The sequence below is a fragment of the Lagopus muta genome, chromosome 2 (assembly GCF_023343835.1).
Source record: "Lagopus muta isolate bLagMut1 chromosome 2, bLagMut1 primary, whole genome shotgun sequence".
Taxonomy (NCBI): Eukaryota; Metazoa; Chordata; class Aves; order Galliformes; family Phasianidae; genus Lagopus; species Lagopus muta.
Window position 1 is genome coordinate 83,612,016 of NC_064434.1, and position 25,096 is coordinate 83,637,111.

The window sequence follows — 25,096 nt, forward strand, 5'->3', positions numbered from 1 at the left end:
CTGAACTTCTCATGAGAGTAAAGAAGTCTGAAAGACCCCAAGCATGTGCAAACCACCAACAGAACAGGCACCATCTGTAACCACTTTAAAAAGCAAAAAAAAAACAATCAAACCAACAAACAACTCTCTTCTTTTTCCACCTGAGATACACAGCAATAGGGCATAAAAGCTCCATTCATAAACCAATTGTCAACAAAGAGTCATATTATTTACACGTTGCAGTACACATTTACTGAATACCAGTATTTACAGCATGAAATAACCCTGAACTGATACAATGCATTCAAGAATTACAGTCATATTTTTGAAATAAAGATGCTGGAAAACATTAGGAAGGCAAGAAAAACTTTTATACAGAATGGGAAAACTAATCTTACAGAACAAATACACAAAGAATGAAGAGTTTGCAGAATGTCAGAGGATCTTTCACTTGAAATCATCTCTAATAAGTCTGATCAAAAAGCTGAAGGTGAAGGCTAAGTTGGAAAGTTAAGTTGATGAAAATTGTCTAACTCAATTAAGGGAGGAGAAAAAAAAGTAATATATATATATATATATATATATATATATATATATACACACACACACTTTATCTTCTAAGAAAACCACAGTAACTCCTATGACTTACAGAGTACCTTAAAAATCCCCAAACCATTTTACCTATGATTTTTAGATTTCCTTCTGTAAATGTGGGAGTTTTTGCAATTGTTTAAAATACCACACCTACCACAAGAAGTGACTTGCCTAGATGTCCAGTTACATCCCCCCAGTTAATCCCTTCACATGATTAGAATTACTTGATTTACAACCTTCACTTGTAATGGTCTTCATATCTTTAATGCAGTACTGCCAGTGCAGTAAGTCATACCAATTGCACAGAAAATACAGCTGCAGAGGACAAAAAAGAGGCAGTAAACAAGTACTGTCAAGTGAGACCCTTCAGCACAACTGCCTTACGTAAATCCAGCAGGCAGTAACCAAATTCGGTCGCCTCACCACAAATTATTGTTTCCAGCATGACAGGAAATATATTCTGTAGAACATACACTCAGCACTAACCATGATCTCATCTGAGCCTCTTGATGGTTGCCAAGATCTGTGCATTACAGAATTGTTGTTACATAGGACAACGATCCATACGTAATGTTAACTACTTGGTCTTCACCTCATAATTTGTTTGTCAAATGGTTGACATGTTTTTACAATTGTACTGAGAAGCACTTGCTGCAAAGCATGAGGTCCATTATAGACATTTTTTCATCTGTACAAGGGTGCCACAGTGATGTACATCAGAATTGGTGTTACTGTACAGGAGCTATTCCATGCACTTTCTGTTCAGTTTTTCACATTAACACAGAGAAAGAACAGTGACTGCTTAATCTGCTTAATCAATATGCAGTTGTAGTAGATAAGAGAACAAAATGAAATTTTAACTAGAAAATCTATTCACAGGGAAATTCCTATTGATATTTTCTCCATTATGGTTGAAAATAAGTTGCAAAACTGTAAGAATTTGCTAAGAATAGATGGCAAGAGGAATAAACAAAAAGGTCTAGTTAAAATCCTATCATGAATTCAAGTCATTATTCTTTGTAGGAGAAATTACTTTCTTACACAGAATTCACAAAAGGATGAAAGAAATGCAGCCTCACATGTTCACAGGTGCTTGCCTCAGTCTTATCTCCAAACAGTGCTAAAGGGAAGGCAGTCTGTTTTGATCTTTCAATCTGACATTTATATAAACAATTATACATCACAGAATTGAAGAGCCAGTTTCAAAACAAGCGTTTAGAAACCACACCAACTTAGGAAATAAGGAGACTGAGACCTGGCATGAGAAAGTGATGCTCATTATTTTATTGCCTTGGGCCACCAGATGCTGTATGCAAAATCTGCTTGGGATTTGACAAGGGAATAGCTAATCAATCTTACTCTGCCAGTTCTTACTTTTGCAGCAATACACTGCATTTCAGTAGTTTAACAGCTTTCGATTCAACAGACACTACTGTTGGGTCAGAACAATGGAATTAAGCTCTGAAAAGCAGCACTTCAAAGTGCAGGACATAATAGTTAGGGATGAGCAAAAATATAAATACCTGTAAGCACAGAACTAATTAATGATGGTATTTTAAAGATGTGATATAAGCTCATATTTTATGCATCCATTAAGTATTACCACCACACAAGCAGAAGATTCAAGACAGCACAACAGAACAGTAAGTGCTAACCTCAAGGATCTGATATGATAGTAGCATAGTTTCAACCTATCACTATGAGCTGTATCAGCTGCTACAAACCATTACCCCTTAAATATTAATGTTAGTGCCACAACAACAAAAATCAAATACCGTGTTCGTTTCTACAGAAACAACCAGGCTGTCTTCTCCCCTAAACTCATCCCAAGTAAGTGTATTATCTTCCAGGAAGTAATATTCATCAACAATATTGGACAAAGGTAAATGTACAAAGATGCAGAAGTCAGAAGTTCATGAAAAACTGATCAGTGTAATCAGACAGAAGTTTGCTTGTAGTTCTTCGTATCCAACACCTTCTTGCCACACATTGAGCAGATGCCTACAAACACACAAAGGTGTGTAAATTATTAAACAGCCATTATCTTTTCTAGTTAGTATGTTTTTGTAAGGATAATTTTCAAGAAACTGTTGAAGATTTCAACTTGACAATCTACCCATGCACCTTCTCACCAGATACTGCACGTTCAGAAGTAGTAATATGATTTTTAATAGTAATTAATATTTGCAATATATATGTAATACTTCTGCTTAAAAAATAAACTCTGGGAGCATTATGATTCACAGCAGCACCTGAAGCCTCTAATTTGCTGAACTACTGAAGGACAGCCAGGAAAGGATCCCACGGGTAAAAACAGCATGTTACCAAACTTTACAATTCCTGTAGCCTGAGATGGACAGAAAGTAGCTAGGCTAAGGAAATACAGGCACCAAGAAACTGGTTGCTAAATGAAAGATTAACTGACAATTGAGAAAGCTGATAAGAATACAAATTTCAAAGAACTAAGCTAATTACAGAGTGCAAGAGAGGATTATAATGGACACCAAGAATAGCTGAGAGTTGAAGTAGAGACAACTAATGACCCAGAGGACTTTGACCTAAACACAAAGAGTGGTCAGAAGACTGGAGCAGCAAAAAAGTACACAAGTTCGGCAGGGACAGAAGGGAGAGTTTCCTCAATGTTTCCCCCTTTTTCTAAAACAGAAAGGTGCCAAATATTCTGTCCAGTAGGACACATCTTGCTTTGAGAGATCAGCAGACCAAAAATAAATAAATAATTAAATAAAAATTAACTGACAGCTATTTCTGTTGCATCTCTATAAATCATGACTTCACATATAGGCTTCATTTGATTGGACACACATCTAAGAGTCCACTAGAAAAGAGAACAGTGGGGAACACGCTTTGTTATTTACTTCAGAGTTCGAACAGTGGGGAACATGCTTTGTTATTTACTTCAGAGTTCAAAATCCATCCCATACAGTGTTCACTCCACATCTAAAGTGAGGAGCAACAAGCTTTTTAGATGGTATCTAGATTTCAGAGACATGCAACAGCTGAAGCATCAAGACTGCAGCTGCTTCTAGAAATATGCTGCAATCTGAGCATCTCTGATGTTCAGAATCAGAATCTAACATATTTGAAGTTTAACTTCTGATATTTTTGAGGTTTCTACCTGGAAGGATGCACAAGCAGACAAAGATAAAATCCTGATGCCCACCCAAAATGACGAGAAATTTAAGAAATAACAAGGTTCTATCATATGGAATTCAGACAGCCATCTGGTGAGCATCTAGCAACTAGAAAAAGCAGCTCTCCTTTAGCAGACTGCTAAACCATGTACTCAGTGACACAGTGCACAGTTGTAGAACAACTAACATTATTCCATAAACAAAACTCATTACTAGTTAGCTTTGACTCTACATCTAACAATTTGTCCACCCCATGTCTGCGTGCTAAGTGAATTCTTCAATATTAATAAGGAAACTGAGTTATGTTGCTCTATTTCCTCCCCACATGGATTACAAGTTTGAGCCCTTTTGCTTAGCCTCTCAAACTCACAAGACTGATAAAGTTTTATATTCTCCAGCAGAGATTTCATAAGGGTTCTGAGTCACTGTTATTACAATGTTTGACCATCCTCATAGTGAAAATTGATTTATTTATATGGAATTCAAGACTTCTATTCTACACTCTTCTCCATCACTGTGCACTGTGATGGAATCAGAGAGTCATGACTCTCTGACTCCATCTTTTCTACACCTTCATATTAGTAGTTGAAGACTGAACTCATCACAGCATTCTCTTTGCAATACAGAACAAAGTTCTACTTGTCTCTAATTTCAAACCAAAGTGGGGTAATATGGTACTCAGTGAAACTCACCTTTTTTATAGGCACATCCTTGACAGTAGTGAGACCCAGGCTGATGGACAGAACTCTTACAAATTCGACATATTGCAAATTTGTTCTTTCCATAAGGATCAAACCTGGAAAAAAGGAGAAGTACTTTATTTATGCACACTAAAATAAAGTGCAAAATAAATCCTTCAACTCATACTAAAAGCGTTATGTGAGAGGACACAGACAGAACCTCCAGCAAAAACTGTAACCAAGAAAAGGGACATAAAGAGGTCTACTCTAACAGTCTACAGAATTCCTATAGAAAAACTCCCGCTTTCTCCATTATGAGAGATTTCTTGCATTACAGAGATAAAATTAATAAACGCTGAACTAAAACCATATATTTTTATTAAGATACAAGCCTATTTTGAACTCCAAATACATTCCAGCAGTGGTTTGCTCCTGGCATAAGATAACAGAACATGCTTTAGACATAAAAGAGATGCTCAAGAGATTCAACAGGCAATCTTAGCATGGAAGATCACAGAATCATTTGAGTTGGAAGGGACCTTTAAATGTCACATACTCTAACTCTCCTGAAACAGGGACAGATGGCCTTTTCAGCTCCTCTCCTAACACAAACACCAATTCCTACCGATTTTAGGGATGACTGCAGCAATACAGCTACCCAGGCTCTGTAATTCCACAGAAAGCCTCCATGAAATACATACAGACACACTTTCACCAAGGAATAACATGTTGTAACTCTCTCCAAAAAAAAAGATTAAGGTGTATTTTGGACAAGTTTTGAGGAGTTGCCCTGCTTTGTGAGAAAGTGAGATCTCAATTACAGAAAATTACCTTTTTTTTTAAAAAAAAAGGTGAAATCAGGGTCAAATACTAACCTTGCTTTCTTTGAGGTCAATGCCTTGTTTTCGTTCAGCTTTCGGCCACCGCTTTCTATAAAAAGAATACAAGCACAAGGCAATACATACATTAAATAATAAATACATTTCTACAGTTTGAAGCACACTAGAAAGAGCTCAACTTCCAGTGTGCAGTGTGCACGTGTGCTCAGAGTGACAAGAAGCACACAGCACAAAGAATGGGTAGGCACTGTGTATCATTCTTCAATACGAGGGAAAAGATTGTCACAGAAACACAGAATCATAGAATGGCTTAGGTTGGAAGGGGCCCCAACGACCGTCAAGGTCCAACTCCCTGCCTCAGGCTGGGCCACCAACCTCCAGATCTGGTACTAAACCAGGCTGCCCAGGGCCCCATCCAACCTGGTGTTGGGAAGGGGCATTCACAGCCTCTCTGGGCAGCCTGTTCCAGCACCTTACTACTGTAAGTAGTAGTAAGTTCTGTGAAGAACTTCCCCCTGACATCCAATCTAAATCTTCCCTCCTTGAGCTTAAAACCATTCCCCCTTGTCCTATCGCCATCTACTCAAGTAAAAAGTTGATTCCTCCTCCCCCCCCCAGTTCATGATTCCCTTTTAAATACTGGAAGGCTGCAGTGAGATGGACAAGTTCAACTCCAGAAAGCTCAAGGCAAACAAACCTTCACTGCGCTCAAAGGAAACTAGAGCAGCGAAGAGCCAACCCAGTAACTACCGCGGAGGCCGGGGCTGCGACAGCCCGCGCACCTCGGTTAGACCCGCGGTGAACACCGTGCGGCCGACGTTACCTGTGGTGTTTCTCGCCCCATCCTTCCAGGTATCAGGAGTGATCACCGTGCCCAGCTTCCTCTCACCTGCGGAAAGAATAGCAACGATTAGAACTGCGCTGCCCGCCGCCCTCAGCCCCCGCCCGACGCCGGGAACCCCTCCGAGCCCACCATACTCACACTTCTCGCACACCATGGCGGCTCAACATAACAACCGCCTCTTCCGGGCCCGCCCCGGAGCTGACGCCATCCCGTTGCCGGGCGGCCGGCGTCCCGTGTAAGGGCCGGGTTGTGAGAGCTCGGGGGTCGTTATTCTGCCACGAAAAAAAGCCCTTTTGGCCCCCTGAGCGCTCTGAGCGCCTTGCTGGCGCCGCTCGCCCCGCTGCAGGTGGGCGGCGGCGCGGCGCGATGAGGGAGGCAGAGCTGAGGAGGCTGCTGGCCGCCAACCTGCTCTGCGCCGTCTCCATCGTCCTGACGGCACTCGTGCCTGCTTTGTTTCTGGACGGGTTCTCGGTTTTGGGCACGCACCTCACGTGGCTGTGTGTTTGTTCTGTTTGTGTTAGCGTCCTTAACGTAACCTTGTGTTTAATCCTAAAGCCAAACCCGTCTTCTAAGAGAAGCTCGCTGTCTAACAAGGTAAGATTTGGTGGTTTTTTTTTTTCCTTAGATTCCTACCGAGTGATGTGGAGAGGATGCAAAGTCTGTCACTGAAATGATGGGGTGGGAAAGAATTTACAACTTTTGGTGGTGAATTCTTGTTTTCCATGAGTGAGCACGTGCTGAAGCTGTTGCACAGTTTAATTCTGTCTGGACCTGCCAGCTGTCCGCTGGGATGAGCCATCCCTGCCACTTGTTGCCCACAGGTTGTGGTTTGTAGCTAGGAGACAACACTGGCCACCAGCAGTTTTCCTGCTGGCAGGATTTGGGGAGCAGCAGAATGGGCACAAATGCCACTTCACATTCTAGGCCTGACCTTCAGTATTGCTAAGAGATGCTTCAGTCTTGCGTAGTTTCTCATATGTAGGATTTGAGATGGAAAAGAGGGAGCAGCTCGTTACTACTTAAAGTTGATGAGGCAGCGACAGCTGCCCAGAGAAGCTGTGATGCCCCATCCCTGGAGGTGTCAAGGCCAGGTTGGATGGGGCTGTAGACAGCCTGAGCTGGTGGGGAGCAGCCCTGCCTGTGGCAGGGGGTTGGAACGGGGTGGGCTTTGAGGCCCCTTCCAACCTAAGCTATTCTGTGATTCTCTGAAAGTTGCTAAAGTTTCAAAAAGTGAAGTTGAAAGGTGTCAAAATGATTGCATTTCCTTGAATGACTAAATGTGCACACAGAAGAATCTGGGAGATTTTTTTGTAGTTACAGTTTGTGACAGGACCATTAAGGCATGGATCCCAATATAACTGGTTAGAAGAGAGCACGTTTGGCATAAAACACAGCTGGATCGGGAGTGGTAGAATACAATTTGAAGTCAGCTTAGTCGTGCACTCCCACCAGCTGAGACAGACAGTGCTCTTACAGTGATTCTTAAAGAGTTAAGCAGTCATCCAAGAAAGTGGTATCTTTGTATATACAACTGTTAACTGCTGACAGAGGGGATGTAAAATACATGAAATCATCATGGAAAACAAGTTTTTTAACCATCTTTTATTTGAAAATGAAGTAGGCTTATGTGTTCTAGGTGAGGTTTCATCCCAGCCTAGTATAAATAATAAATATCAAAGAAGCGGACAAGTGAGATATGGATTTCCATTTGTGACCTGATCAGAACAGGCCTAGCCAGATGTGTTTATCCAGTGTCCGTCCTTCTGTATGATATAGTGAGTACCCAGAAGCTGTCATTTAATTTCCTAGACAGTTACACGTAGATCTACAGATAGCCACAGACACTTTTCAAAAGGATTTAGTATATACGATGCCAAGTTGCAAAACAGAGTGGCTTTAATTACTTATGGTTTTAAATACCTCTTTTGATTCTGAACGTCTTTTTTTCATACTATGTACTTTCTTACTTTGAAATTTTTTAAACTTTCATTAAAAGGCAGCTTTCACAGAATGTGAAACCATCTCTGGTTATACTGTCATTTCCAGTTATTTACTTTATGATTGTTTTATTATAATAAGATGGATGAAGAAACGTTGGATGCAGTGAGTGTGGTCTTTTTTAATTCATTGTTTAAAGGATACCTGTTTGAATACATACTGTGCTGTAGGTAGCTAAAATTGAATATCTAAAGAAAGAGTAGTGTGTGATGCTGTTGATTAGATACTATAAGCTAAGTATGTTATTTATATTCTCTTTACTTTTGAAACTTTATTCTGATATTTTATTGCTCTTTTTTAGATATCCAGATTTCTAAAATGCTGTATATACTTTTTCATGTCTTGCATACTATTTCATGCGATTATTGTTCTTTATGGAGCACCTCTCATAGAGTAAGTCAGAAGACCCTACTTTTCTCTAAACGCGTTAAGGGGGAGTTCTCCTAGCACATATTGGTATAAATCCTTACATATTATTTGGTACATTACAAGTTAAAAAAATAAGCTCTTGGCTGGAGGAAGCAGGGTGGCTGTCTTTATAGAAGTTGGCTCTTAGACTTTTATGTGTTTGAAGATCTGTTCTGTGAGACAGTTGAAGACAACTTGTTTTACTTTAATATTTGTTCTGTGTAGGGGTACAGCTATTTTCCATGTTTCACGTTTGTATGGGTACAAACGCTTGCTAAGTTTTGTTTAATTATTTTTCTCCTAAGATTATAAAATACACATCTTGCATATCTTTCATCCTTTTATATAAGTAAATTTTTAGGCATAATTAAATAAGGAAAATAGGAGAACCAGAAAGCAATCTGATTTCTGAGAGAGTTGACAAGTTACAGACTAACAATGGTGTTTGGTTTGATGGCTGCTTTCACAATGTCAAACTAGAAAAATGAGCTGAATAATGAAGTAAATATCCAAGCATTCAAAATGTATGAGATAAACCTGTATTTAAAATGATACAGATATCAGGGGCTAATAAACTACATTTCAGTCTTTGCTGAGGCAACAGATGATAGTGATTTTCTTCTACCCTTTTGAACTGTTCTAGAATAAGAAAAAGCTTTATGCTTATACGTGAGGCTTAAGAAAGCACGTGTGCTTTCACAAGTTGATTGAGAATTTTTTTTTCCTAAATCTTGAAACTCTTAGAAAATTAGTATTTATAACATAATTTTGTTATATTGCTTCTTTGTAGGTCAGTGACTGAGACATTTTTGTTTGCAGTTCTCTTGTCTACCTTTACTACTTTACAATGTTTATGTTTGCTGGGACCAAACGTACAAGCTTGGATACGAGTATTTAGTAGAAATGGGTAAGTTCTGTTCTATTCTAATTTTCAACCAGGATAAAAATTGACTGAATTGATGTGAATATCATAGAATTATTTTTATTATTTTACTTCGGGGAAGGAAACTCTCTGAATTGTTGTGTCACTTTTGTAATTACAAGCCTTTGAGAGCTTTTCTGGCAAAAATAGTATTATTTATTTTGAAGACACTGGTTCAGAAAACTGGCCTTTTACTTCTGGTATCCAGAGACCAAGCCTTACTTTGTATGTGCTTAGAGGAGGTAAAAGTTTCAAACGAGCATTTTACTGGTGTGAAAGCATCCTGCAGTCCAGTATAATGATTATAATAAAGAGGAGACTTGTGAGTGAGCTGTAGCGGAAAAATCTCATGCTTGATCCAATGTTAGCTTTATAAAAACAGTTGTTAGAGTAGGAATAGCAGCTAAAATCAGTATTATTTTAACAGTATTTTTAACTTAGATGTAATTGTGAAAATAATGTATGATCTACTGTCACCTTAATTATGTAATCTTTGTCCTTGTTCTTTTTCAAATTTAAAGAAAGCTTTTCTCAGTGTCAGGTTTCTTTTTTTTTTCCATTCATTTAAATGAATGTAATTTTTTTTTCCTAGTAAAAGCCATTACATTAGCATGGGTAATATGTTCTCCAGAAGTATTCTATCTCTTCTGCCTTTTTTCACATGCTAAATAACAGGACTGTTGAAAGATTGGACTCTGAAACATAAAGAAGCTCCACATACACTTGAAGTTTAGTAAGATGTTAGTGTTTGTTCCCTTTTAACAGCTCATAAGGGTAACTTCTCATCTCAGAAGAAAACAAAAAGTTCTATCCTTCCGCTGACTGAAGGGAGTTACATTTAGTTACTCTGCATAGAGAAGATCTTAAATAAGAAATTGAAAACTGTTTATAGTAGTTTATATATTGGCTTTTGTTTGTATGAGTTCTCAGCTTACAGAGAAGTATCTAAATCCTTGTGCACGTTGGTTATGCTTGGTTTTTATTTTCAGTGGAACGAGTGAATAGGGTAATAAAAATGATACCTTGCAAGAATTTAATGAAATCATAGTGTTATTTAGCCAAAACAAATCATTGCTGATTCACTTGTTAGTCTGTGGAAGTTTTGCAACTGGAGAGAATAGGTGAAATCAAGTAAGAAACGTTTGACAACTGCCAGTCTTTATGCCAGGTTAGATTTTAAATGCATGTCTTTCTCTTTCCTAGCCCAGTTCTTCCTGTTATTTCAGCATAATTATTGCATAGGAAACAGGATTATCTTGCTATGATGTTTTTGTACATACCTGTTAGTAGGGAGCCATATGACTTTATCTGATTAGATGTGCATTTAGTAATGATGTTTGGCTATGCAACCCTTTCAATGGAAATAGATTATGGAGCAATATTGTAATATTTTAATTTTATTTTAATATTTTAATTGCAATATTTGCAATATTGTAGCAAGTTTTTTATGGGTAACAGTAAGGTGCCCTTTTGAAAACGTCTGTGTTTTTTCATTTAACTTCATGAATGAGTTGCAAGTAACTTAGATGTTAACTGAGTGTAGGAGTGATTTACTCAAAGGTTATATCCTGGCTTAACCACATGGAATGAGGTGGGACTGGTTGAAAAGGGCATTTAGGTAAGATCAGCATGGCTGTGTGCCTTGAAGGAAATGTTTAGAGAATTGAATTGCAGTGGCACAACAAGCTGGAAAGTCTGAGTAGGAGTGTAGTGCAGAATGAAAGAGGAATTGTTTGAAAAGTATGTGTACAACTTAGACTGAAGTAATCATTGACATTTATGTTTGTTGCTGTTGTTTGCAGTATTTGTAAGATTGAGATCAGTTGTGCCTTTGTCTTTGCAGAAATGTAGGAGAGGGCATCTATAAAAAGAAAGTTTATCTTAACAAATCGAACGTAAACAAGTAATAGATTTTAATATTAATTAGTCAACAGTTGTTCTAGATAGCTGTAAAATCTTTCTGCTATGTTAAGGTGGTGGTCATCCAGTGTGAAAACACTGTTAGACCTAATATTTTCTTGGAGGCCTATTCATAAGATTGCATCCAAGTAACTCATGCTATGTAATCTATTGCACTGTAATAGCTATGGTACAGTTGAGTCATTCAGCATAAATATCTTGCAGGTAATCTTGCCAAGTGCTTATTTTTTTCTGCAGAGGTACTTTCTCCATCTGCAATTGCAGCACTTCTAGCAAAGCAGTCACCTTGAGTAAAATCACTTTCAGTTAGAATTCAAAAAAGATCAGTCTTTAAGTCTGCTTGCCTGTAAGGGTCAGATTCTGTGTGGCATTGCATGGTACTGTGTGATCTGTGGTTTGTTTGTTACATAAGGGTTGGGAGATATTGGTGGGTCAGGGACATGCTGGAATGCAGAAAACAGTTACATGCAACACAATTGTAGCTCAGATAGCTTAAAAATATCAAGTGTGTGGAAATTTTCCAAGTAGACTTTTTGAGCAATTAAATAAAGCAAGTGAAGTATAGAAGTGCTTTGTCCAGTTTTCATTTCTCCCATTTAATCATTTGTCAGCATACTGCATACTCACAGGTTTGGAAATGTCCTTTGTGAAGGTGGGGCAGCAAAGGTGTGTGCTGCTTTGCATTTCAGTCCTGCCGTGGTGCAGAGTTCTTCATCTTGTCATCTAGGATCTATCTCAATACATAATCTTATGTTAACTAACCTCTTAATTCATATATTATTTAAAACAGTTCTTGACTTGTATTATGAATAAGGTTTGAAATGATCTGAAGTTTTAAAATGTTACTATGCCACTAATCATCATTTGCCATCTTCAATATCACTAGTCACTATCACTTACCTATAGAATATTTCAGTTATAGTTTTCTCAGTAGTCTAAAAATAGAGAAATAAGATAGTTTTCATATGAATACATACAGGTGTATATAAAGCTCATATATGTTGCTCCTCATACTAATGAAGGACTTGTGTGGTGTGTTAATGACCACCTACAAAAATCCTGATAGCTGACACTCCATGCAGAGCAGTGAACGATCAATGCATTGGTACTGCGGTATGCTGCTGGAGGACAAGTCATGCCAGGTTTGAGAGGTTTATGTCCATGCTTTGTCTGTGTGGATGAATTAGAAGTTCAAATTGTTGCCAAACTACTGAGAACTGCTCTTTACTTGGGCACTGTGCCTTGCTCATTCTGTTATTTTGCTTTTGGACTCAATCTAGCATCCCCATATGGCACAGCAGTATGTGCTTACGTTTACCAGATAGGATGCCTTGTGTGATACAAATGTACCTCAGTCAGTCCTTAGTATATTCTGCTGCCTCTTTCACTGCTTTAGGGCTGTAGCAAATGGTTTCCTCTCCACATTGGCTCACAGCTCAGTTACTCATCTTCTGGAAATAATTTACAACTTTTGGTGTACAGACTAGTTTTTTTGTTTTGTTTTCACGTTACAAGATAGAATTGTGTGCTCAAATCTGGTATTCTAAGTTACAGCAGTGGGATTAGCATAGAATAAATAGTGTTGTTTTATGCCCAAAATGTCAGTGTTACATTATAAATATTACAATCAGTAGGACTTCTATTATGCAAGCAGTAGGAACTGTTTGTTCCACACTTCCTACACATGGTTCCCTCAATATTGAATGCAGCAATGAGTTACATGTTCTAGACTTCTGAGTACTTCAGACTTTTCAAAACAAGGGTTAAAGGTTTCAAGCTTTCATGTCATACAATCTAAACATCACTTGTGAAGCTTGGAGTTTGCAGTTCATCCAGACTTTTAGCTGTGAAAATGCCCATCCTTTTTCCTTCTAGCCAAAGCTAAATTTGTGTTTATAATCTGAGATGAAGCAAATTTAAGGTTCAGGTCCTGTACCTTACTGATTTGGAGTAGGGATTTGAAGTCACAACCCTCTGTATGATGCCCTGCAGTGTTATGAAATGCACAAAGAACTCAGAAATCCATGGCTTGAGGAAAGCAAAATAATCACTCAGTAAACTACTGATGGACAGTAAGCACTTACCTAATAAACAGAAACCCAAATTTTACAAAACTTTTGAAGTCACTGCTTCAAAAGGTAGGAGGCTATAAACTGAGAACAAAAGTCACTAAGATCCGTTGTCATACACTGTATGCTTTGATGGGCTGTGCAAAAAGAGTTCACCAGCATGCAAGAAATTCTTCCTGACTCCTGTGCAGTTGAATTTAAATGCAATGTGGCTTAAGAGGTATAACATGCAGTCTGTATTTACTTTGCAGTGTTTATTTTCATGTCATTTTAAACTAGTAACATTTGCTCCTGCTGAAATCCTGTAACACACTGTTTTTACAGAGCTATGTCCATCTGGGAAAACAGCCTACAGATTACTACAACGTGCAGTATACTAGGAGGTTGGTTTGGAGCATTTCCTATTCCTCTTGATTGGGATCGGCCCTGGCAGGTTAGTGTCTGCATCTTTATTATAATTTAAAAAAAATTGTTTTCCAGATATACAAGCTACTCAAAATTGCTCTGAAACTAAACAGATATATTAGATTTACTTGTAATTTGTTTCTACAGGGTAGTGCCAAACATTTAAAATACCATTGGAAGCACCTTTGCTTACAATATAAGGATGTAAAATGCACTTTTTTTTTTTAAGCCTCCCTTTTTAAGATTCTTTGTTGTAGTTTTGTGAGCATGTGCTGCATACAGATTTTATCACAAAATAGAGCTGCAAGAATTTTGATATGAATGACCTAAACAAGGAGCAAGAGAAATGTGAAATGATAAAGATTGCTTCGGGTTTGTCCACCTTCAGTCTGATATCTTTTCTTTCTTATAAGCAGGGAAGAAATGATGCTCTCTGCCAGTGTCTTAGTTCTGTACAAGCACTTAGCAGAATGCATTTAAAATAGATTTGAATTGACTTGTGGAAATGGTGTGGCCAAAGAACTGTACTACAGTCTTGACTTCCAATTTCAAAGGGAGGCAAGGATTATCTTTGTATTCGCACAGTAAAAAAGTGCTGGCACTCCAGATTTTGTCTTTAGATGAATTCAGATGTGTGTGTTATTTTCTCTGTATTTTGTTTGTCATGGAGAAATGGTCATATAACAGTGAAAAACTGCATTTGCTATAAAATGATGATACTGGTATCAATTTGCTCTAAAGATCCTCAGTAGGTATCTTCTTTCCTCCAGTTACCAAACTCAAAAACTCTCAACTGCACAGTATCTATCAGGCCTGTTTGTAAGCAGACAGTTTCAAAGGTTTATTTCAGAAATCATATGACAGACAACATGCTTTTCTTTCTGATACTGTGGAGACATTGTGGCTTAGAGCTGCCATAGAAATTTGTCCTCCTGAAGTAGCTAGCAGCCTTATGCCATCAGCCTTCCTTTACACCAATGTAATGAGACATTAAAATTTCTATTTCAAAAATAATAGTAGAGGAATAGGGTAATACCTTGCATACAAAACTAAGTTTTCCTCTCTAAAATGGCTTGGATTTATTTTTTGCAAGATACCTATGTGAGACTGGTGGTAAAGTATGTGTCAGCAACTAGTTAATTGTTGGCTGACCTTCCCTAATACTGCTTAAAACAGACAAGCAATTCTTCTCTTGCTTAGCTATGTTTAAATGGCACGTTGCATCTGGCACACCATTTTACTTTACTCTTACACTTGCACCCAAGATTTGTCATAGTGTCTTCATTCACTGGCATTTGTGCACTGAATCAATCTATGTAAGTTTTTATCAAAACTTGCATTTATGTAAGCATATAATGGCATGTTGTCCGTTTCCCTGCTCTGTTGACATTCATCAGAAAGAAGTTCTGAATGCACTCTGTCTTTTAACTTCTGTGAATTACACCAAAGAAAGACTCTAAGAGTTGCATTTCCTAATACGCAACTTGATCTCGGGTGAAAATTGTCTGCATGAGTGTAGCAGTTGGACAGATCAACATGATGGGAGGATCAGCATGATAGGAAGGTGCTGTAAGGGAAGAAGATTGCTTACCTGTATGAAAAGATTGCAGGTTCACAGGAGAAAGCTCCACCAAGAAGGGATCTCCAGGAAGAGATCCTTCCCCAGTGGCAGTCAGCCCTTAAATGAAGCCTAAGAGGGTACAGGCTCCACCCCTTCCAGAAACACAGCTGAATTGCCTTCACCTGTGCCCCCAGATGAAGCACAGGTCTTCAAGAAGCTCCATCCTTTCCCCAGCTGCTCAGTCAGTGGTTCAGGCCGTAACTCAACAGTTCCCTTACAGTGAGTTATCATTCTGACCAATGCTTTTGGAAGTTTAGAACTGGAGTTAAACCCACATGCATGAGTTTTGGGTGATACTTGGTAGCCTAATCATACTATTGAGTGCTATCCAATGCATCAGAAACTCATGTAGGGCTGATGGCAGAGGACCTAGAGGAAACACGTCGCCTTTCATAGCAGTAGCTTGAGAGGAGAGAGCATAGTTAGAATGGCACTGGAACCTCATGTTTAGACAAATGAATACCATCCACACGTGTGACTACTCATCTCTATTATGCTGGTGCAGATATATTGCATGCATGTATACATCCACAAAAGCTCAGAAAACACTAAACTGCATGTATAAAAACTTTCTTTTATGCACCAGTGATATAAGAAAAATTTAATAAAAGTCAATAGGCTCTGATTAAGACTGATAACTTCAAGTCCATTTCATTTTTGATCTGTCCTTCCCACTGTCTCCCCGCTCTAAGAGACACAAGTTTGCTAACGGTCAGCTTTTTCTGTTTGAGAAGTCTTTGAAGTCATACAAGCTGAACATAACAGACTTACTGAAGTTAAGATCTGGAATCTGTAAATCTAAAAAATATATTATCTGACTCCTCAGAGCAGCAAAGAATTGGCAGAAGCTTCAAATATCATAACTTGTCACCAGCTGTTTCTGGGGGCATGAATGCTCCCTGCTCCTCCACCTTTTACCTTGTAGAATTTAAAATAATGGGGTGGGGGAAGAAATCTTAATTTCCATTTTGAGTCTGAACTGCTTGATCATTAGTTGAATCATCATCTGAGTAATTCAAGAGGTCAGATGAATAGAGAAGTTTGCTTATCAGTTCTGCAGGCTGCCATTTCAACAGCCTTTGAAAACTGTAATTTTAGGTGGTTTTGTTTTGTTTTGTTTTGTTTTTTAAGGATCTGCTTTGTAGGGAAAAATGAAATAAGTTATTCTTAAAAGCCTTTATATTTTATAGTTGTATTGCAGTGAAGCATGAAAGTGGTAACAAGTCTTGAAGGTAGGAGTGGAACTTCTTTAAGGTAGCTTTTTAGAGGTCCTGTTCACAACTCTGAGAAGTTTGCAATTATCTATTTATTTATTTTAATCGTTTTGGTTTTATTGTTTGTTTGTTTGTTTGTTTGTTTGTTTGTTTTGTTTTTCCTGAACATGATCTCTTAAGTGTTGCTAACTAAAGAGGACAGTAAAAGTGTAAGTATCCTAGGCAGGTATTTTCAAAAGCTGCCCAGGAATCACATCTTTCCAGTTCAGCCAAGCTGGCTGATACATATTTATGAACCAGCTTCTCTAGAAACACTGTATTTCATATAAGAGTTTACACGCCTTTTATGTCTTTCTGTCCCCACTTAGTATGGATTCAACATCACAGGTATTGACTTGCATGTAGCAGCTGTGTCTTGCTGTATTCAGAGCCAAGAGACATTTCTGTCATTCTTCAGAAATTATGTGTACTAGAAACAGTCTCTTTTTGGAACAATGTTCCTTTTGGTACCTGATGGCAGCTAATTATGGAAGCTCATAGTAGATCCTCTCACAGTAGCAATGAAAGAGGAAAGGTGCTCTAAGTGTTACCTTTAGCTTAAGGCAGAGAATGGTGAATGGGCATGATGAAATATTATGTAGTTGTAAATCTACTTGCTTTATGAAGAAACTATTTAGTGCAGGTTGACTTCCTGATCATAAAAATATCTGTACATAGTTACTGAACAAGGTTCACGGGAGGAAAAAGAAAAGACCGAGCTGGGAGTGTTCTGTGTAGAATTTAATCCAGCTGGCATGCTTACAGGAACACCTACAGATTAAGTCCTTGACAAGGTGTGGAAAAAATCATGTAGATATTAACATAGGCTCAAAAGTACTTACAGCCCAGTCAAAACTCTCCTGGTGAGGCCTCACCTGGAGTACTATATCTGGATGTGGTATCCTCAGTACAGGAGAGGTATGAAACTGTTGGAGTGCGATCCAAGGGATGGGAAACCCTCCTTACCAGGACAGACTGAGAGAGCTGGGGCTGTTCAGCCTGGAGAAGAGAATGCTCTGGGGAGACCTGATGGGGACTTTTCAGTATCTAAAGGGGGGCTTTGTGAAGAAAGGGGACAGGATTGTTCAGTAGATTCTGTTGTGACAGGACAAGGGAAAATGGTTTAAAACTAAAAGAGGGCAAATTTAGACTGGACATAAGGAAGTTGGTTTTTTTTCAACTTAAGGCTGGTGAGGCACTGGAACAGGCTGCCCAGTGAGGTGGTGGAAGTTCCATCCTTGGAGACATAGAAGAACTGGAGTAGTTTATAGTACCATTACCTATTTCTTGCCTTATTAGAAAATCAGATTTCAGTATGTCTGGTATATCTTTCACTGGAATTCATTTTCACTTCAAAAAGATTAAGATTTCAGTGGAGCAAACTTCATAAAAAAAATTAATTAAATTTCATCATCAGGAGTTGCAATCCATGTCCTAATGGCTAAAACCAAAATGCTGCTTCATACTTTGTTACCCATAAACCAACTAAAAACATACTGGTTCTTTATGCATACCTCTTGTGGCACATAAGAAAAATAAGATAAATACAGATATCTCAGAAAATCTTCACTTTATTTTCCACGTTCATACTGTGAAAAATATTGCATACAGGGGATATTCAGATTAGTGGCCCTACATTTAAATATAATTATGTAAAATGTGTCTTTTGGCATATAACTGACAACTTTTATTCTAAGTAAATGAAACTCAGCAGGAATGGAATACTATACTGGAAATAAAATGACCATTGTCTGAATAATGTTTCAGAATGGAAATTAAAAATATGTAAAGCGTTTCTGTTAGAAGTATGTAACATATTGCTGAAAGTCATTTGGTATCCTGATTCATTGCTCTTCATTATTCTGTTGATATTCATAAAGTAACTTTTTAACATAGAGTTTGGCCATGCCTGTTGTCTCTCTGCTACTTTTCAGTAAACTTTATTTTCTAACTGTGCAAAACAGTTGATCAGGGTAACCTACCAGGTGGTTCTTTCTGGTTATAGAAGAATTGAGAATACTGCAGAATTAATCCAATCTCAGACAAAACTGAAGATGCAGGGACAGCTGTACAGGAAAGCAAGTCCCTACATTTACATTTCTGTATCAAAAAAGAAATATACTTTTCACGACATAAAAAAAGACAGGTAAAACTCCTAGAGAAAAAAATGTCATATTGGTAGAATGAGTATTTTTTAGTGTCTTGAGCCTGCTGTCAAATTCCTAAGAAATTTTACAAATCATTTGTGGGGTTTAATTGTGACTTGACTATTCTAGGTGATGATCAGAAGTTTTCAAGAGTTATGCATCCATAGCTAGTTGCCTCTGATGCACGGTTGTGTAAGGATTGGGGTTAGTTAGAATAGTTTCAGCAAAGAAAAAGGAAATAACTCCTGCTGCAGTTGCTTAGTTGTGGTTTTCTTTCCAGATTGACTCTTTCAGGTTGATGCTGCAATTACGTGTGATTAGGATCCGAGCTTTGTGTGTCATCTGAGAAGTGGCACCTCAAAGCACAACATTGCTGAAACTGAGTGGGATAGTTTAGGTGGTACTAGACACAAAGTGACACATCCTTTCTTTGCACAGTCTGAGGTAACTGAGTTGCAGAACAAGATGGTATAATTAATGATGAAAACCTGATCAGTATACTCTGTATGCTGTAGAACTAGTTTTCCAGACATCCTATACATCACTCACAAACTTTATTTAGCAAAGAGTAAAGTTCCTGGCTTTCTTGCATATTTTGACACCAGATTTTTAAAACATCTTAAGCTCACTGTTTTCATGCCCACCCATTTTTCTCATAGCATAATTTTGATCTGTAGTTATTGATGATAAAATGTGACTTTGAAACCGTATCTTGTCTACAGTGTTTTTGTATCATATGTGAAAATGACATTGAAATATGAGTTCCTACTTCATACTGAATGTCTGTAACATAACAGGTAGTGCTGATATAACTTGAGTTGCCCAACTGCCATGTAGTTTAGCCAGTATGACTCTGAAGGTTGGCCTAGATACCTTTTGGATACTTGCAACCTGAAAAAGAGTTGGTAGAGAATCATGGACACAATTTTTGGTGGTTACTTAAGCTGAACCAGAACCATAAACTTTCATGCTACATTGTTATTCTTAAGTAAGCTGAGAGAATATCATTCTTGTATTTGCTTTAGCTTCTATTAACTACAGCAGATATTTTGATGTAGAAGAAGTTGCTTCAGAAGAGTAGCAGTGATAATATCCACTGGGATGGGGGAAGTGTTTGATTTTGGTGTTTTTTTTTTGTTTGTTTTAAAGAGAGGTAGAAGCCCGTTCCACTTCAGTGGGGTTATCATTGTTTATTTAAAGGTATGTTTTCTTAGTGTAAACCTTAATGGTGAAATCAGAGGCAGCCATGCTTGCTAGGTCTTTAGAACACAAATCCACAAAACCAACTTCTGGTTACAAATGCCAGCCTGAAAAAGTCTTCACACTTTCCTCTCCACAGCACGTGCTTGTCAACATACACATTCTGTACAATGTGGTAAGACACTTTTACTTAACATTCACACAACCAAAATGGGTTAAAAATATGTTTTGAAAATTTTAAGACAGTGCAGACTAAACAATCTGTAATTTAAGGCATGTTAGAAACAGAGGGAAAATCATTGTGCTCATTTATTCGGTTCTTAAGTGAAATAAAAATACAGCTTACATAGCTTTCTAATTGACAGCCAGAAACAGATCTTTGGAAATAATAACAATACAAAAAAATCCTAGTGTAGGCATATGAAAAAAGCACTTATCTGCAGGATGGGACCAGTCTGTTTATTTTTTTAAATAATAAATGCAGTAGATTACCCCACTCTGTCTGTACCAGCAGTCACCTGCTTACTTTGTGATACCCTTAAAACCTTTATCAGGGTTTTACTGCTCTGCGTTGTAAGAATCTGGCCTTTATGTCATTATCAGTGTTGAGATGCTTCCTATTGCATGGGATGCATGTTGTGGACTCACAGTAGAGAAGAAAACTGTCATGCAGCCAGAAATCTGCTTTAACTAGCTATGTGCATAGTATAGCAGAGCAAGGATCATCTTGCTGTGATCCTGCAACATGCTCCTCTTCCCATGCAATATGTTAAGTATTCTCAAGTCGGCTCACAGGTGTTCTATAGAGCACTTAGGAAACTAGCTCATTTATTTCCTGAAAGGTTGGCAACTCCTCATTCTTAGAATAAGTTCTTAAATATACTAGAAACCTTGCAGTTCTGCAGTATCTATGTAGCTAGCCTAAAGAAATTCCTGTTAAATCCTATCAGCACTGCCAAATGAAAAAAAACAAGGCTAGAAGAAAATTGAAATAGCAGAAGTCAGGATTGCTTTCTGTTAACTACTGGCTTCTGCTCTATCCCTTAAAATTCAATTTCTGTGCTTGTTAAGCATGCAGGTGGGATTTGTTGTTGCCAAGCCGCTGTTCAGATTCTCAGCAATCACATACGCATTGTTAGAACTGGCCTGGTTCCACATGCATTTGGTACATAAACTGACTGTTTTTGTAGTGGGCTGTGAGGATGGTAGCTGATGCTTCCCAGTTGCTGGGATACACAAGGTATTTCACAACAGTTTCCTGAAGAATGTTCTGTCCTGCCTCCTACATTCCCCATATTAATCTCTGCAGATCAATTTCCTCTCCTCTCCCTCAAAAAAACTGCAGTTAGGTAATGTTGCCTAATATCTTATTTTCCTGCTGCTGACCCACCTACTCCACCCTAAGCATGATGTCAGTGATGGAGTAGGTTATGTCAGCTTCCTCATAGCAGAAAGGAACACAAAGTAGGAGAAACCAAGCTGAGCAGTTTTCAGAAAGTGAAAAGAATATATTACGAGTTGGGTACTTCTAACAAGTGGGATGGAGGGAATCTCTTACAATTGGTAGGTGTCTATCAGCTGCTTAGATTTTTATCACTTGGAACTGAATCAGGAACACCAAACCAAGTTTAAGAGAAAATATGCAAGACAAGGCAAAAGTAGATTGATCAAAGAAGTCAATTTCACTTAAAAAGGTTCAGCAGAAAGCGACTGAACCTCAGAAAAACAAGGCCAGCACCTGATGAAAAAGAAAGCACTTCACTTTTTTTGGTGGACGCGATGCAGTACATTTGCTACAGACTGTAAAGCATACAAACGGGCTGTTATTTCAGTGCAGCTGATGAGCTTAAGAACCACATATTAATATTTCTCTGATTTCTTGAAATACACCATATGGCATTGGTCATGAATAAAAGGTGCAGAGCTTGTACCATTACTTGTTTATTGTTTTGCCCTGCCTTGAGAGGTGACATCCAGACAGCTACTCTCTTATGTCCAGGCTTGTAGCTCCTGTGCTTAGGGAGTTTTCAGAAGGCCAAAATGTCTTCACAACTGTTTGGGCCATTTCTCCAGCATAAGACTCATGGGCCTTTAACAGTAATAAGGCACCTGGTAACATTCTTTTTTTCTACAGTACTCTTCTATGCCACTAGAAGGATGATGTTTCTTTTTCGATCCCATTCACAGTCAGTGAGATGGAGTGTTGTACAGTTTCTCCCTTTTACCCCTTACCTTTGATATCTGCCACGGGTGAGGGATGGATTTCAGAAGTCATGTGTTAAGTAAGACAGCCTGAAAGCCTGTGAGGTAACACTGATTTTTTAGGAAATCAAAGCAAAAACTGAACGTTTTGGAGGGCAAACAGAGGCATCATCAATATTAAGTTACATAATTCAGGAAAACTATTGAGAAACTGCGCTCCAAGTTGTGATTCAATCAGGAAAAAGAAGCTACAGCATCAACAGAGATCATTTTAATCATTTCAACAATTGCTCACTATACATACGATACCAAAAAATACAGAGCGAATGGGTCATCAGAGATATTGACCTTACTGGCTAAGGGAACATGAAAAATCAGTCTGACATCTACTCATACTTCTGAAAAGCAATTTGGCTACAATAGATTCACCTAATGTAGGTAAAATTTAATGAAGGATCATTGATCACTCACAGAGAATTTGATGCAAAAGAAGACCACTGAGTTATGAAGCTTCTGTTGTTAGTTTTGTTAGAACGGTATTTCACTTCACCAGTGGATAAGAAAGTTTGACTGCTGTTTCCATTGAACGTTTCTGAGTAACTGGGGTCTCAGGGACTTTTTTGCTTTTGTCCTTTAGACACTTAAAATAGCCTGCAAAGTGTTAGAAATAACTTGATTACATTTCTTTTAAAAGTTGAAAAGATCTACCTGAAGCATAAGTTTAGCCAAGGCCACAAAGTCATGTGAGTTTTAAATATACATAATATCCTACTGTGCCAAAGCATCTCAAGGCTTTTTATAGAAGATCTACAATGCCACTGTTAGCTGAATTGAAACAAGCAAGTCTTTGGTTTGAGAGGCAACAGCCAAAACATTCTAGCATTGAAACCCAATAGCAGAGATAGAATGTTTGGAAATGGAAGAATGAAACAAGGTCAATAAAGAGTACCTAAGGCACCTTGTTTATAGTCATCTTTGCTACACTCCTTAAGACCTCCAAATAATATATAAAACTGCAAATGCTAAGGAATGTGAAGATGAAACAGCAGAGGACAAAAATAAGTTACTCTTATTCCTAGTTAGAATTCCCATGATTGAAGGACATGAATAAATCTATTTCTCCCTGTGATAATGGAGTAAAGAAAATAATCAGATCTAGGAAAATGAGAAACCAGTACCATTAAGAGCAAGTTCATTTGATTCTCATGAATTGCCTGTCAAAATGAAGTAGAAAAAAAGGCTGGACACTGAGATGTGGATATTTTCTTTAATGTCTAGTGCATTTCTCAGTCTCAAGTACTATAGAAGGGGAATATCCCCCTTAATTTAAAAAACAAAGAATAGGACAGTGCAGTCTGTACTAGATTAAGGACTGTACAGCAGGATGTGCAAAGTTGTCCCTGCAATATACAATGGAGAATTTTGAAGAGAGGTGGGAATTCAGTTTATTCTACAATATTTTCAATCACCAACTTAGTTGGGACCTTCATCAAATGCAACACGCAGTTGACATTAAAATATGCTACATCTGAGTACAGAATGGTTACAGTTTTGTTTTGGCCCATCCTCCCTGAAAATCAATTTGACAGTGGTGGTGGGAAGGATTCCATTACTTCTTTGCCTCAATACTAGATGCTTTGTGTGAGTCAGCTGTATTGAGTCAGTTCCCTGTTTTTATGTTAGGAAATAGAGCCTATAATGAAAGCTCTCTTGCAGTTTTCAACATACTGGCTTATTATATTTTTCCTGAACTGGGTGCAAGATGTTCAGTCAGTTTCCAGACTTAAGTTTGCTTCCTTCTTCTAGCCAGAGGGGAATTCATCCCTCTGCCTACTTTTCAAGCCTAAAAAAAAAAAAACACAACCCTCTATTCATCTCAGTTTCTGGCCTTATTGTATTATTAGGTTATTTAGACACACCTCTGAAAGTTTCAGAATACCATGAAAGGTTGGAAGGAAAAATGGAAAAAGGCAGACTTAGAATAGAATAGTTTCAGTTGGAAGGGACCTACAAAGATCTTCAAGTCCAACTGTCACAAAAAATAAAATCTGTAGGTTTCAAGGTGTGTTCAGCAGGACGCTAAGTTAGCTGAACACTTCGGGGGATATAAATGCTAGTAAGTTTTTCACGTAGTTTTGGGAACATCAAACTAAGATCTGCAACAGCCAGAAGCCTGGTTACGTTTTAATACATATTAATATAAAAAATAACAAAACTGTACCACGGCATTTAGTGTTCATGAAGATGCACGTATGATTGTTATACTTGTGGCATTTTTAGGAAAGCACATCAAGCTTTAGAGTAGAATAAGACTCCACTGTCTTTCAGTACCTAGATTACACTGAGAATTTGTGCTCACAAAGTACAAAAAACACAAACAATTTTTCTCATTGTCTGCTTTTCCCTTGCATTCTCCCCTCAGGTATGGCCCATTTCATGTTCCCTCGGAGCTACCTTTGGCTATATGGCTGGTCTGATTATTGCACCTCTGTGGATACACTGGAACCGCAAGCAGCTTACATACAAAAGCAGATAACTGGCGCAAAGAGAGACAAGGTATTTCTTTGTGCAGATTCCATACAGACTGTGCAAAAGTTTCTTTTTTGTTGTTTTTTTTTTTTTGTTTTTTTTTCCCCTCTAGATATATCTGTATATGTGTAGTCAAAGCAGACGACTATCCAAATTCATTTAGAGTATTACAGGCCAAGCACCTCCACTCAATAGCATCATACAGATGCTGTTTCAACATGGTGCAGTTTTTGCTTCCTCTAGACTATGTAACCCTGAGAGATTGTACCTTCCAGTCTGAATAAAATGTTTGTAACAGATGTGGTGACTTCTTATTACAAAGTTCATTGATTTT

At 38.1% G+C, this 25,096-nt stretch overlaps 2 protein-coding genes across 2 annotated transcripts; one reads left to right on the forward strand and one right to left on the reverse strand.

The window, feature by feature from the left end:
- Window positions 1–217: 217 nt before the first annotated feature.
- CRIPT (CXXC repeat containing interactor of PDZ3 domain) lies at window positions 218–6,343 on the reverse strand. The gene is made up of 5 exons (XM_048935863.1): window positions 6,227–6,343; window positions 6,068–6,133; window positions 5,281–5,335; window positions 4,418–4,521; window positions 218–2,574 (listed from the first exon to the last, which is right to left on the reverse strand). The coding sequence occupies exons 1-5, from the start codon at window positions 6,240–6,242 to the stop codon at window positions 2,510–2,512; spliced, it is 306 nt and encodes a 101-aa protein (XP_048791820.1). The 5' UTR covers window positions 6,243–6,343; the 3' UTR covers window positions 218–2,509.
- A 99-nt stretch (window positions 6,344–6,442) lies between these two features.
- On the forward strand, window positions 6,443–24,780 carry PIGF (phosphatidylinositol glycan anchor biosynthesis class F). The gene is made up of 5 exons (XM_048935855.1): window positions 6,443–6,682; window positions 8,388–8,479; window positions 9,285–9,401; window positions 13,730–13,838; window positions 24,656–24,780. The coding sequence occupies exons 1-5, from the start codon at window positions 6,455–6,457 to the stop codon at window positions 24,767–24,769; spliced, it is 660 nt and encodes a 219-aa protein (XP_048791812.1). The 5' UTR covers window positions 6,443–6,454; the 3' UTR covers window positions 24,770–24,780.
- The last annotated feature ends 316 nt before the right edge of the window (window positions 24,781–25,096 follow it).

Excerpts from the sequence above, each read along its gene's own strand:
- PIGF (XM_048935855.1), top strand. The coding sequence starts at position 6,455 with ATGAGGGAGGCAGAGCTGAGGAGGCTGCTGGCCGCCAACCTGCTCTGC. Across the intron at positions 6,683-8,387 it reads GAAGCTCGCTGTCTAACAAG|ATATCCAGATTTCTAAAATG; the intron begins GTAAGATTTGGT and ends GCTCTTTTTTAG. Across the intron at positions 9,402-13,729 it reads CGAGTATTTAGTAGAAATGG|AGCTATGTCCATCTGGGAAA; the intron begins GTAAGTTCTGTT and ends CTGTTTTTACAG.
- CRIPT (XM_048935863.1), bottom strand. Across the intron at positions 5,336-6,067 it reads TGGGGCGAGAAACACCACAG|AAAGCGGTGGCCGAAAGCTG; the intron begins GTAACGTCGGCC and ends TTCTTTTTATAG. Across the intron at positions 2,575-4,417 it reads AGGATGTGCCTATAAAAAAG|GCATCTGCTCAATGTGTGGC; the intron begins GTGAGTTTCACT and ends GTGTGTTTGTAG.